General features: G+C 45.1%; 1 protein-coding gene across 2 annotated transcripts in view; it reads right to left on the bottom strand.

Annotated features, from left to right (window-relative positions):
- Window positions 1-9,338, bottom strand: part of LOC108699905 (G-protein-signaling modulator 1) — a 43,769-nt gene extending 34,431 nt beyond the window's left edge. Inside the window, exons 1-2 of one of the 2 annotated variants that reach the window (XM_041575108.1) lie at window positions 9,324-9,338; window positions 5,771-5,910 (exon numbers count right to left, since the gene is read on the bottom strand). In XM_041575108.1, coding sequence (XP_041431042.1) covers window positions 5,771-5,829 — 59 coding nt within the window. In that variant the 5' untranslated portion in view covers window positions 5,830-5,910; window positions 9,324-9,338. Of the gene's footprint in view, window positions 1-5,770; window positions 6,764-9,323 lie in introns of those variants that run through there. The other variant, XM_018232575.2, reaches the window with a different exon arrangement.
- Between the last annotated feature and the right edge of the window lie 5,085 nt (window positions 9,339-14,423).

Below are 14,423 nucleotides of genomic sequence, written 5' to 3'. Positions count from 1 at the left end.
CTGACTGTGGGATAGCAGGTATAGTAGTGAGAGATGGTGCCTATAGTAACAGTAGGATAATAGTCTATGGGAAGGGAGTGTGACTGTGGGTTAGCAGGTATAGTAGGGAGAGATGGTGCCTATTGCAACAGTGGGGTAATAGTCTCTGGGAAGGGAGTGTGACTGTGGGATAGCAGGTATAGTAGGGAGAGATGGTGTCTATAGTAACAGTGGGATAATAGTCTCTGGGAAGGGAGTGTGGCTGTGGGATAGCAGGTATAGTAGGGAGAGATGGTGTCTATAGTAACAGTGGGATAATAGTCTCTGGGAAGGGAGTGTGGCTGTGGGATAGCAGGTATAGTAGGGAGAGATGGTGCCTATAGTAACAGTGGGATAATAGTCTCTGGGAAGGGAGTGTGACTGTGGGATAGCAGGTATAGTAGGGATAGATGGTGCCTATAGTAACAGTGGGATAATAGTCTCTGGGAAGGGAGTGTGACTGTGGGATAGCAGGTATAGTAGGGAGAGATGGTGTCAATAGTAACAGTGAGATAATAGTATCTGGGAAGGGAGTGTGACTGTGGCAGATATAGCATGTATAGCATGTATAGTAGGTGTTAGTGCCCCTATGGTTGGTAAATAAAAGACATGGGGCTCAATACAATAAATAACTGAGCTCAAAGCTGAGTCCCAGTGGGTCGGTCCTTGGGTGCCCTCAGTCTCTCTTTTCCTCGGTGGAGCAGGTCTGACAGGCAGAGAGCGGCAGTCCTGAGTGACAATCACAAGACAAAAGAAAGAAGCTACTGAATAAAAATCGTACGCTCGTACGAATTGTCCATCAACTAAAAAGACTATTTGCCAGGCTTGTCCCTGCAAACATAGATAGATTGCACTGGGACTGATAAAGATTTTTTAACCTGGCCAATCAATTTTCTGACAGATGTCGGCCGAAAAATCGTAAGATGTACGATCGTTCGAATCACACTAACCGCACTATAATTTCGAAGGATTGGTCAGACTTCGCTATAATTGGTTGTTCGGCAAGAAAAATCTTTGGGAGCTTAAGAGCAATGGGTTTGATCACCATGGAAACCCTGAAGGGTGACATTATGCAAGATGTAATGACATATGATAAACGGGAAAGTCATTAAAGGAAAGAATTAAGAAAAAAAAAGTATTTTGTTAATGAGAGCTTCAGGTCTTATAAAGAGAGAGCCATAGAGTAAGTGAATTTCCCTGGCACAGCATTATCTGGCAGGGATTACAGGGCACCTCTATGGGACATGGCACTGCTGGGCACAGGGAGTTGGCAGCCCTTACCTTACAGGCAATATCAGCTCTTTAGTTGGGGTGCAACACCAGGAGAACCATTTCAAGTGCTTGAAGTCCCAGCAGGTCCATAACGCAGGCATCGCGGTTGTGCCTCTGATTTTGGCGGCTGCCTTCACTGCACTACAAGGAGATTCAAATCTATGCGCCACCCTTAAGGGCAAGTCACACCCCATCTATTAGCAGAGGTGCAACAGAGGAGAATGAGATCATTTGGGGATCCCTACCTGTGCCGGAGGGAGTCGATTATTTCAATTGTCTCTTCCATCGACGCATGGCAAGTCAGAGCATCTCTTCCAGTCTAACACCCCAAGGGCAAATCCTTTAATAACTGGTTTCACTGCAAAAGGGGTTCGGCTCCAGTGCAGAGGAGTAACCTGCCTGTATGCTTTTGGGAATAAGCCGGAGGAACATAGTAACTTTACACAGGCTTTGGCTTCATGGATAAAATCAAACCCACCCTCCCACCCTCCCACCCTGTGATGGGTGAACCCCCAAAAATTTAAAAAAAAAAACCTTTGCTTTGTAGACAGCACAGAAGCAGGGCAGGCAATGCCACTTGTGCAGCACATGGCACTACTGGGGTGGGCACTACTAAATGGAGAGCTCCTAGAAATGTTTTTGGGGTACAAAAATACCCCCAATTATTGCTAAGTATAATGTTTTCAATAATCAAATGACTCCAGAAACTGTGCCAGGCATTTAATAAGCAACAAATCTGGTACTGATTCCCCGACAGCACACACTGGCATCATGCCCGCCCGTAGCATATTCACTCGCGTTTACTGAAGTGTGCAGCATCCCAGCCATAACCCTGCTGTGTGCCAAGGAAACAGATGCCAGTCTCTGCAGCCTCGAGAGAACAGGGAGCACAGACTTAAGTATAAGGAACCAATAATTTAGCATTCGGCTTCACACATAAGTGCCCGTCTCGTGTGCCAATTCATCTCAATGACACAATGGGTCCAACTTCGCTTTTTTCTGCAATTGTACTGCCTTTTTCAGGGCTAGCATTCCTGGGTTTTCCATTCTTTATACACTGAGCGTGTGGTGCCGGTATCACATGGTGCTGCTGGCTCCTTTGGCTCAGTAGTGGCTTTGCCAAGTTCTCTTCGGAAATGATCAAATGAGCACAAACAACCTCAAAAATCTTAGTTGCTGTTACACTTGGGAGCTCCTTCTGCCTGCCCAGAGCATTCCGATCTTGAGATGTTCTTACGCATCCTGCCCAGCCCAAACCAACGGAGCCGAGGCCTGGCATGAATCGCACATTTTTGGTCGGTTGTCCTGGCACAAGGACTCTACCTTTTACCAAGAGCCTGTAATTTTCAGGATTTTCCCTAAATAATACGTCTGGGTTACGGGCGCCATATATTTAGCCCGAGAAGGCCACACTGGGGAAGAATTTGTGGGTGTGGTCTAATGGGTCTACTGTCTATGCTGGAACTACAGGGATGGGATTGCTTATCCAGAAACCTAAAACTGAAGCAGTCAAATAAAGACCCGGAATAGATTTATGGCAACCCTGTGGTACAGACATTTAGTCCAAAGCCCCTTTCCATACGCACATTTCCTAAGCCCCTCTCTGCTGGGAATAATGTGACAGATACACGAAAATACGATGGTCGCCGGGCTGCCCCACCCCCAAGGAGCACTAATCAAAAAGAGGATCCAAAATTCCCTCCTTGAAAGGGAAACAGGAGGGCTACAAATCAGTCACTGCACAAAGCAGGTAGGTGCAACTGTCAGACACTTACCCTCATTATATACAAATATACAGAAAGTTCAGTTTTTCCATATATGAAAGGAGAGACGGCCGGAGGACTATATCCTCAGCGGGAGCCACTACTACTATATATGCGGATTGAGCAGGATACTGCTTTCTTATTATATTCCATGGTCATCCTATTGTGTTATAATCACCTAACAATAAGGCGGTTTACCCTGGGACCCCACATCTTGACCAGCTCTTTCCTTGCTCTTCCAGGACCCCTACAAGCTGCAGCCGTACAGGAGGAATATCTGTGTCTGTATATTACAAGGTTGTGGATATAGGCAGAGGAAAGCACTGAAACTGGAAATGCTGGGATACGCTTTATAAGTGGCAGTTGCACCACGTCGGATCTGCAAGTGCAGTGAGTGGAGGGAAAACATGAGGTGCACAGATGGGTGCTATAGGGAGACTTGAGAGACACATACACACCCCTTTCTAGCTCATAATGGCTGCATTTAATTCCAAACCTCCAGGAAATGCACCCCTAAACAGCATGGGGGTCCATTTCTGGGCCCTAACATAAAGATGAAGCATGATGGGGGGCTGGGGGCTGACTGTGTCCCATAAAAGACAAATAAAATAGAACACATTCAACTAAGACAGCAGGGCCCATCTCTATGGGCTCCTCAATTATTAGGCAACTGGTCACCCTCTTACGTAGTCATACCCCTTTTATAACGCAGCAATTCTGCCCAAACTCTGCCTATCATCTGCCCAAACCACCGCTCCTTATGTGACCTGCCCCAACTTTAATACTCCTTGTACCCCCTGATACAAGATACCATGGGTGCCAATTTCTCCAAAGTTACTAAGTTACCTGGCTTGTGCCTGAAAGAATTAGGCCCAGGGTGTATGACTGCAGTGTTGCCACCTTTCCTGGTCCCCCGTGCATTAGCTTGAGCTGGTACAAGCTCAGTACAGTACAATAGTACTACACATTGGCCTGATCCACTGACACTGGGGGCATGGGAAACATGGCACTGCCACTATCTGGTCTGCAGCCAAGTCCCCCAGGCTCGTTTTTTTTTAAAGAAGACCCGCACTGTCTCCAATAGGAAAAAAAATACTTTACTTGTCCTTTAACTTCAACCCTGTTTTGCTCTATGAATTAAAAAACAAAGCTAAAAGTTGTGCAAATGCAGTCAATGATACGCCAGTTCACCGTAGCAACAGCACACCCTGCTTTATACTAAGGCTACAGGGATATGAACCTACGGCCAGCCATGCCCTCTCCCTGACCAGGGAGCCTGATGCACCTCTGACTAATCACAGCAATGCATGTGTCATCTCTGTACATCTGTACCCGGGGGGAGACAGCAGTGCACAAAATAGGTCCTGATATATAGACATTGTGTTCAGCATTTGCCTCTATGCCAGGGGGGCAGAGAGACCTGCGGGGATGGATGGGGCCAATGAACGTGTTGCTGTACAGTTCAACAGACACTTGGAAAGTACAAGCCTTTAAAGGCCAAGTAAACCCCCAGGAAACACTGACACAAGGTTACAAATATATAAACAGTCTGCACAGTCACCAAGACAATCCCTGTGGGTATCCAGAACAAAACAAACCTGGCCTTCAGCCTGCCTGAACCCCAAGGACTGCTTTGACACCCTGAACCCCAAGGACTGCTTCGACAACCTGAACCCCAACAACAGCAATTTGCTGCAGCATTGTCCATTTATTAAAGGTGAGGTTGTGCTACCCTTGTCACGGGCTAAACAAGTGCTGCCCAACTGCTCCCACATATGGACCCAATAAACCTGTCATTCTGGATCTTATTCTATATATTGACCCGATGATTCACACAAAGGGCCACAGCACCAGGGGAGCCTCTTTCAGGAGATGCTGGGAGTTGTAGTTAAACAGCTGCAGGGTTGCAGGCTGGTATTTCCCCACCCCTTCCGGCAGTTTCTTGTTACATCCAATTGGCCTATGCAAGAGACTGCCCCTTGTGTCTGGTTATAGAGCAATAGGTGTCTGGCTAAACACACTCACCTGTGCCTAACTCTGAGCTCAGTGCAGCCCCTGTGGCACCTCTCACACCCACATATTCCCTGCCTGGGCTCCCAGACACCCTTTGTTAGCACAGAAAGCCGATGGCTGGTCCTGCACCGAGCTGAAGCATCCAAACGCTCCCTGCATGCCAAACCACACCAATCAAGTGCTGAACTGCAAAACCCTACTGTCAATGGAGTTCGCAGCCATAGCAACAAGCTTAAAAGCCAACCAGAGCCCAGATCCTGGGTTACCTGCTATATTACCACTTGATTTCTGGGTACACCCACCCCCCCATTTATAAACACTTGAGTATCTGCATAGGATCTGCCTGCCCCCCCCCCCCTGCTGGGAGTTGCAGGTTCCCTTGAGCTGACTATCTAAGAATTACCAGCTGGGATGGGAGGATATGGGGTCTGACGGGCAGCTGATGTCATTGTTTCCAATGTGACAATCAACAGTTGTTGCCCCTGATGCGCTGCCATAGGGTTTGCCCATCCCTCCCGTCTGACCAATTATCAGGGGTACAGTGCCATGCTCAGTCCACAGAAATGACAGTTGCACTTGTATATAGACCAGCCTTTAAGAGGGGCAGTCTGTGCCCCTTTCCCCTAAATCCTTCCACATTTCTACAACCCAGATACCCTCCTTCAGTACCGCTACCCCCCCCATGCATGAGCCCATACACATACCTTGAATAGAGTCTCCTGGTTGCCAGGTTGTGGAGCTCATTGTTGGGCAGACAAGCCATGGGGTGCTACAGCCTGGGGGGAGCTGCTGTATAAAACATCCAGGAGGTGAGCAGCGCTGGAGTGGCTCCTTCCCTTTGCCCCTGTGGGATATAAGTCCAGTATGAGAATGGCAGAGGCAGCAGTGAGGAAGTGATGTGTGTTACACATAGAGTGTACAGTCGCACAGAGCACTCCCCCTGATTGTGACGTCATCCAATGGTTGTATTGTCAGGGGAATATAAGGAGGGGGAGCAGCTCTCTCTGTCTCTTTCCTCCTTCTACTGTGTGTGCCCCTTCCCTCCCCTCTCACTGTCTGACAGCCCAGTGGTCCAGCAATTAACCCTATCCTGGCAGCACACACACAGTCTGGAGACAAAACAGTAGTGTCCTGACTCACTCCCCTGTAGCACTTGCACTACTTCCTCTATTCAACCCCTCATGACCCTGACCAGTGCAGCCAGCAGCAGGAAGCTCAGCAAAACAGACCACAGCACTGCTCAACCACACATGCTGCATGATTAGCCACCTGTTCAGAGCCACGCTGCAGCCTGCACTGCATTCTATACCGCCTTGGAACAAGTATTTGAACAAGCATATTGGAGATATTTTGGATTCCAGGACCCCCTGATTCAGTCTGGTGAAATAAATGGGACTGCGTCTGCTACTGATGGCAGCGCCTGTCTGACTGTTTAATAGCCCCTGAACTGTTGGTTCTGATTCATGAAACAATGTAGCAGAAGCAGGTGGACTCACAAACCTGGAGGAAAACTGACATTTGCTACTTTGCTTGGTTCAGAAGTAGATTAGAGAAACTTTAGAAACACTAGAGCTGCCAAACCACGGCTCAGACATGAGACAAGAATGGGAGAAATACTGAAGGGCTGGTTAGTGTACTTGGCTCTGTGCCTCTGATCTGGTTTCTTAGCAGCGCCGGTGCCACTATTGTACAGCACTGTGTGTAATTAATGGACATATCTTTGTCTATGGGTGTGGGGGGCAGGGGAGCACCCTAAGGACAATACACAGGCTGCTAAGTGAAAACACTAGCGTTTGCTGCCTGACTTCTATGGCTACACAGCAACCCAACACAACCATGCACTGCAGACTGCACAGATTTCTGTGCAGCCCTACAGAGGTCTAACGCCAGTATTCCATCATGTGGCCTTTTATCTCTGTCTAGTTTTAAAGGGTGCCAAAGCTCTTTGTGACATTTCATACATGTGAAAGAGAGCACAAAATGTGCGTATGAAAATATGGATCATTGTTGCCTATGGCTGTGGACACACGGGAAAACACAGAGCACAATACAGGAAAGACATGGGGAGGAAATCTCACAAATAAACACAGTTGGGTTTAACCCCCTCATCTGCAGCATTCAGCATTCTAATCCCTACACACCTCCCCCTGTGACTGCAAGGCACCCTATTATAGTCTCTCCCGCAGAGGCTTGTGCTTGGATTCATTCGGCTGCTTTGTCTGAATGACAATGGAAACAGGTTGCCTTGGCAACACAAAACTCCCAGGAACCTGTTTCAGAATGAAAAAAAGAAACACTTGGACTGTGTGCATTCAGACTGGCACCATGCTGACTGGCATAGTTATTGGCCAGATTGGAGGGGGCACCCATGGGTGGTGACTGTTGCTTGCAAGCACTGTGGTTTAATGTAATGTTTTGTCACCCCCTAGTGGAGGTATTTATCTCCTGGGCATCAAAACACCTGGAATGGGCAAATTGCTATATCTGCACCTACAGGATCAGACATCACTAGCAGACTAGGGGGCTGATTGGGTTTGGGGGGGGCATAAAGCAAATATACTACATTGTGCCACAAGCTGCAGAAAGGGTCACCTTCAGCCAATCACTGCCCTGGGCATCTTACAGGTACCCGACATCCACTATATAGGGCTAAGAGACCAGGCGTGCCATAGACTCACATGTTTCTAATAAATTGGGCACACACCCCCCTCCCCCATCATGGGCACATAGTGCTCCTGTTCTATGAAAAGCCAAGGAATCTGCTATTCCCCGGAATTCTCCCTATCCCAGACGGAATGTCTGTACTGACTGAGAGCAGCACACGCACTCCCCATAAAGCCTTAATTAGCCTGAATAATGGACACGAATATCATTAACTACTTCCAGTATTTCCTTCTCATCTATGTTTCCTTTACTCAGTGATGTTATGGGGGCTGAGAAAAGTAACAGTGCCCCCCCCCCATAATTGGCTGAGATTGTATTAGCAGCAACCAGCACCACTAATAAACTCCTTCCATCTCCCACCCACTGTTTATATGACAGAGATATGGCATAATGTACCTCCTACTGTAAATGATAAGGATATTAGAAGTCACTGAGTCATTATGTGACCTTATAAAGGCACAAGGCTGCAGGCTGAGATTTACAGGGAACGCTGAGTATCACTTATGTATTATAAGGGATAATGTACCCCCTAATGTAAATAATAAGGATATTAGAAGTCACTGAGGGGTTCTTCTTGTTTTACCTTTGATAACTCAGTATGTTCTTCTCCCCCTTCTTTCTTTCTACTTTTCTTCTTTCTACTCCCCCCCCTTTTTTTTCTCTCTTCTCTACTTGTTCTCGCACTGTATGACTTCACTGGTTACCCTGGCCTTAAAACATCACCCTATCCTCAGATTGTCTACTTCGGATGGTGTGCAACTACAACTCCCTTCACGCTATCAGCTCACTATTATTCCTTACTTGGCAGCTCATATGACCATGATATGCCTCCAATAATAGGCTAACCTGTCCCTCATTTACTGTTTTTATTTCTCTGTGAAACAGTTGCTTTTTTATTATATATTCTACTAATGTGCCAGGACATTGCTGCCCATCTGAGCCATGAGTATGTCACTCAATATGGACATTACAACTCTCCCTATGCTGTGGCTGTTTGTACCATGGTCCCCAGTTTGTATTAATGAAAAATATACAGTCTTGCAACACCTTTCTACTTTTCTCTTTTAAGGAGGCTATTCAAATATTGGGGTCCCAGGATATCCACATGACACTGCGATGGTACAAAGTCTGCAACTCTGCTAACCTATGGTGGTGCTGAACACTCTGTATGTGGCGGTCACTCAACTCCTCCTCTATTTATCCTTATCTATATTTATTTGACTTCATTCTACTCTGTTTCCCTTTTCTTTTCTATGGCCGTGTTTTATGATTTTACGTACCATTGTATACCTCACACCATATATATATACATATAGTAATATAGTACCACACTCAACGGGAATACTTGTGAAAAAAATCAAGATTTATTGAAAAAATCAGTCGTTCCGTTATATATATATATATATATATAGTTCTATGGGGCTCCCATTAGGTACCACCGGCTCCCGCATTAAGTTATTAGTGGCTAGAGACAGAAGAGTATCGGGAGTTGCAGTTGTGGCGGCTCCCTCCAAGGGCACATAATAACTACATAATGGGGGGCGGGGATAAATAGAAGCCCCCCGGACTCACACACACAGGGAGTGTCTGTACCTTTTGGAGGGAGACACGATAACAACTCCCAGCAGCCACGCGTGCCTCGTCCTTTCCTGTTGCTCTTCCCGCCGTCTCGCTCTACCTGGTGCTTCGGCAGGAGCTGTAACAATATATGGACAAACAATCCCTGTTTTGTTTCAAGGGTAAGGCATTTTTAGTAACTTAAGGCACAAAATCTTTCAATGACCTGTTTCAATGTTGATAACGGGTTGAATGCAGAAAACCTCTTGTATTTGTCTATGTGAATTTTGTGGTCACAGCCTCATTGCACCCCAGCTTAATGTTTTTAAAAATAAGTGGTGAGCACAACTATATGCCCTTTAACTTATGCCCAGAGCCTGGCTCCCATGTAGCAGCCTGATAGTGGGCCCAGCTCCTGCTTGCATCTCACAACATTGCTCACTGGCTCTCTCATAATAAGGATATAATCCATATACATCATTGCAGGCACTGGAGAAGATTCAGGATAAACGGTGGTTCCCTGGCATCCACCCATACCACCATAGCCACCAGTGGAACAGCTCTCCCCGAGATCCTGGTACTCCCTGCATTGCGGTTCACATCTTGGCGCAATTCTCGCCCTTTGCCATGTCACTTCAACCAACATCTAGGAAGCGCTGAAACAAAACTAACAATACTAAACACTTATTATAGCGTAGTCTCAGGAGTTAGCTGACTTAATTGAGGATTTGTCTGCTTGTCCTGATGAGACCCAAAGAAAACACACTAGGCAAACCAGAAAAAGACCTAATAGGAAGGAGATTAGTGCACCTTCCTCACCACCACACCTACATAAAATGGTAAAATCCATCTGCTCTACTGAATCAGATATTGACTTAAACCAACCAAAAATCTTCTCTACCTCAGTCATAGTTCACGCTGTGTGACACTCTAGAGATCAAAGCGACACAGCTACCAGTCTCTAAAGTAGATAAGGTTTTGGGCAACACACCCAAAAAATCCCCCTAAACATGCATCAAGACACATCAGCAGTGCTGGATAAACTCAGTTTGGCCCTCTCCTTTCTCAGTGAGGCCTCACTTGAGATTACTAAATTAACTTCAAGAGCTGCTGCGGCATCTATAGCAGCTGTGGTTGAGACAGTGGTCAGGGGACGCAGCGTCCAAAAACAGATTAGTTTCCCAAAAATTTGAAGGCGTACAGTTATTTGGGCCAGAGCTAAAACAAATAATTTCAGAGGTAACAGGAGGAAAAATACTGAGCTGCTGGCAGATCCCCGTGTGTCACTTTGATGACTTTGATAATTTAGTTTGCGCGTATCCTTGCGCATTCTCTTGCCCTAAGGAAGGAAGGATGGAAAAATATTGAGGTTAAAGACCTCAGTATTCCAGATGATCACAGAATGATGGGGCACTCCTTGCGTGGATGTCATGGCATCCAGACAAAACTTCCAAGATTCTTCTCCAGGATCAAGGACCCAATGGCAGAGGCTGTAGACGCATTATCTACACACTGGTCCTTCCAGATGGCTTATGCCTTCCCATCCATATTAATACTACAACAAACGCTCACGAAGATCAGACAAGAGCAAGTTTTAACAATCCTCATAGCTTCAGCTTGGCCGGCACGCACCTGGTTTACAGATGATGCTGGCGGACCAACCTTTCCGACTACCTCTATCTCTGGACCTACTGACTCAAGGTCCATCATGGTACCCCGAGGTCCACAAACTGAGCTTGATGGTTTTTCTGTTGAATCCTGTATCTGGGAGCTGAAAGGGTTTTCACCAAGCGTGATTCAACTACTAGCAGCAAGGGGACCTTCCACATGTAAGACATATCATTGCATCTGGCGTATCTTTTTTTCCTGGTGTGAGGTACGTGACCTCACATGGAGTAACTGTTATTCCCCACAAATTCTTACATTTTTACAGCTATGAATTGCAACTAAGCGTTACTTCTCTTAGAGTGCAAACATCAGCCCTTGCAGCTCTATTCCAAACATAATGGACATTACTTCCAGAAGTTCGACTCTTCTTCCAGGGCCTGCAATGCCTTAAACCACCAGTCAGGAGCCCAGTCCCTTCCTGGGATCTTAACATCGTCCTAGAAGCATTATAAGCTCCACCTTTTGAACCTCTCAATTCAGTGGAACTAAAATTTCTTACCTTCAAAACGGTTTTCCTTATGGCCATAGCCTCAGCAAGGAGAGTATCAGAAATAGCCTCTCTTTCCTGTAGATCACCATGGCTCAAATTCCATCCTGACATGGCAGTACTTCAAAAGCAAATAGGTTTGCACCAGCAGCAAGGAGGATGCCTGTTCCACTGCTTCTGTCCCAAATTGAAGCATTTGTCAATTGACTAAAATCCGGTGTATGTGGAAAACCGGCTCAAAACTGCCTATACTGTGCTGCAAGGTTTATTTTAACACAACATGTTTCGAGCTATGGTGGCTTTTTATCACGTGTTTTTCAACTGTCAATGTGTCTGTCCCTTTCTCTTGTCTGCACTGCTGCCTCTGACTCCTGATACAACTTCCCAATATCCATTTATTCCTCATTCTCACTGGGTTAATAGTTCTGTGTAACTGTCATTGTGTCTGTCTGTCTGTCTGTCCCTTTTTCTTTTCTGCACTGCTGTCTCTGACTCCTGATACAACTTCCCAATATCCATTTATTCCTCATTCTCACTGGGTTTATAGTTCTGTGTAACTGTCATTGTGTCTGTCCCTTTCTCTTCTCTGCACTGCTGCTTCTGACTCCTGATACAACTTCCCTATATCCATTTATTCCTCATTCTCACTGGATTTATAGTTCTGTGTAACTGTCATTGTGTCTGTCCCTTTCTCTGCACTGCTGCCTCTGACTCCTGATACAACTTCCCAATATCCATTCATTCCTCATTCTCACTGGGTTTATAGTTCTGTGTAACTGTCATTGTGTCTGTCCCTTTCTCTGCACTGCTGCCTCTGACTCCTGATACAACTTTCCAATATCCATTCATTCCTCATTCTCACTGGGTTTATAGTTCTGTGTAACTGTCATTGTGTCTGTCTGTCTGTCAAGTGTCTCTGCACTGCTGGTTCTGACTCCTGGAACAATGTGGCAGAAGTCAATCCTCCAAGACCTGTTAATTAGCTTGCTTCTGTTTCAGGAGTCAAATCCAGCAGTGGAGAGAATACAGCCAGATAGATCCTACTACCAGCAGTGAAGCTGAAGCTACAAACAATCTGCTGTGCCAGTAGAAAGAAAAGCTTTTTATAGAACACTGGCACAGGGCTTGTTCCATTATTTTGGTGGCAGAGGCACTAAAAATCAAATACATTTTTTACAAATTTTTCCACTAAGAATTCATGTGCTACACTCAATAGTCCAACTTGGTGTGGGACATTTAAGGTCAAGTAAGATGCATGTATACATGTTCCACATTCGCAAGGCTGTTTCACTATATAAAGAGTGCGCCTTGTATGAAGAGAAATCAGCCCCCCTATATTAAATTGTGCCCTTGCTATGGCCCTTTGGGGGGCACCATTAGTGCTATCTTGCTATCAATGATTCCTTTCTGTTGCAGAGGTTTCCAGTGTGTGGGACCGGCTTCTGGAAGCCAAACTCAGAGTGAGTAGTGGTTACTATAACTCAATTCTAGTTGCTTTAACGGGATTGAAATCCTTTCTATACTTTTGCTGCTGTGTAGACAGAAATGCAAAACAGCAGCGCCCTCGGGTGTTCAACATGAGCAGCAACACACTCAACAGGGCTTGGGATTGACAGGCCACTATGAGCATACCAAACTAGAGCAAACCCCTGTTTCTTATAATTTTCTGGGTAGATAAATGGGTAGCTTTAAAGTGAACGCCCAGCCAAACTGTATTATCTCTGCTTTGCGTAAAAGCCCCCAGTTCCTTACGTATCTTATTACTTGTCCTTCATCCCAATGAATTCTGCATCCCAAGACCCTCAGCCCCCGCAGTGTTTGAGTCTTAAACACAAGACATTTCCATTTCAGCTAGAAAAGATTGAAAATAAATTCGAAAGCCGGGAACGTTGGCACTAGCAGAGAACCCGGGGGAAGATGGGGTTGGACAATTGAGTGTTATCTGGTGAGTTGGTCCCAATACCTTTGATCTGGGTTTTGCTGGGTGGTGGTTTATCCAATATTCTCAGTCCGAACTCTAATCTTAGTGTGGGGGCCTATTTGTGAAGCAGCAATGATTTCTTGCTCAACTCGGTTCGTTGGGTCCTTGGTTATTGATTTTCTGACAACGTCCTGCAATACAAGTTTCCATAATCCCGATAACACAATTTTCAAGACAATACAACGATAAGTTCAAATAAATTAGAAGATTCTTCTCTAGAGCTCAGATCTACCTGGAAATCAGTGGAATTTGTGAAAATCTTAAATGGGTGGTTCACTTTTAAGGTAATTTTTAGTATGTTATAGTATGGCCAATTATAAGCAATTCTAAGCAACTTTTCAATTGGTTTTCAGTATTTATTTTTTTTATAGTTTTATAGTTATTTTTTTTCTTTATAGTTATTTTTTTTCTTTCTGACTCTTTGCAGCTTTCAAATGGGCGTCGCTGACCCCTTCCAAAAATCAAATGCTCTGTCAGGCTACAAATGTATTGTTATTGCTAATTTTTATTACTAGTCTTTCTATTCAATTTCTCTACTATTCATATTCCAGTCTCTTATTCAAATCAATGCATGGTTGCTAGGGTAATGTGTACCCTAGCTACCAGATTGCTTAAAAAGTAAATTGAAGAGCTGCTGAATAAAAAGCTAAATAACTAAAAAAACTTAAATAATAAAAAATGAAAACCAATTGCGAATTGTCGGAATATCAGTCTCTATATCATACTAAAAGTTATCTCAAAGGTGAACAACCCCTTTAATTTTGTATCCTGAACTTGGACATTCTTATTTTGAGATTTATATAATCAAAAATATTGATTATTGTACTGGATTTCCTAACTCTTGGGATACAGATCACCGAAACTGGACCAAAATTTGATAAAAAAAATTGGGTAGCTTGGACATAACAATAGAGGAACAGACCCTGTCAGTGCTACCCAGGGAGTATAGGGGACACTGGAACACTGTCTGTTCATATTCCTAAAATTTAAAGGGGCACCT

This window comes from Xenopus laevis, chromosome 8S (genome assembly GCF_017654675.1).
Source record: "Xenopus laevis strain J_2021 chromosome 8S, Xenopus_laevis_v10.1, whole genome shotgun sequence".
NCBI lineage: Eukaryota > Metazoa > Chordata > Amphibia > Anura > Pipidae > Xenopus > Xenopus laevis.
The sequence above is the reverse complement of the archived record's forward strand: the minus strand, read 5'-3'. Positions and strand labels throughout refer to the sequence as shown.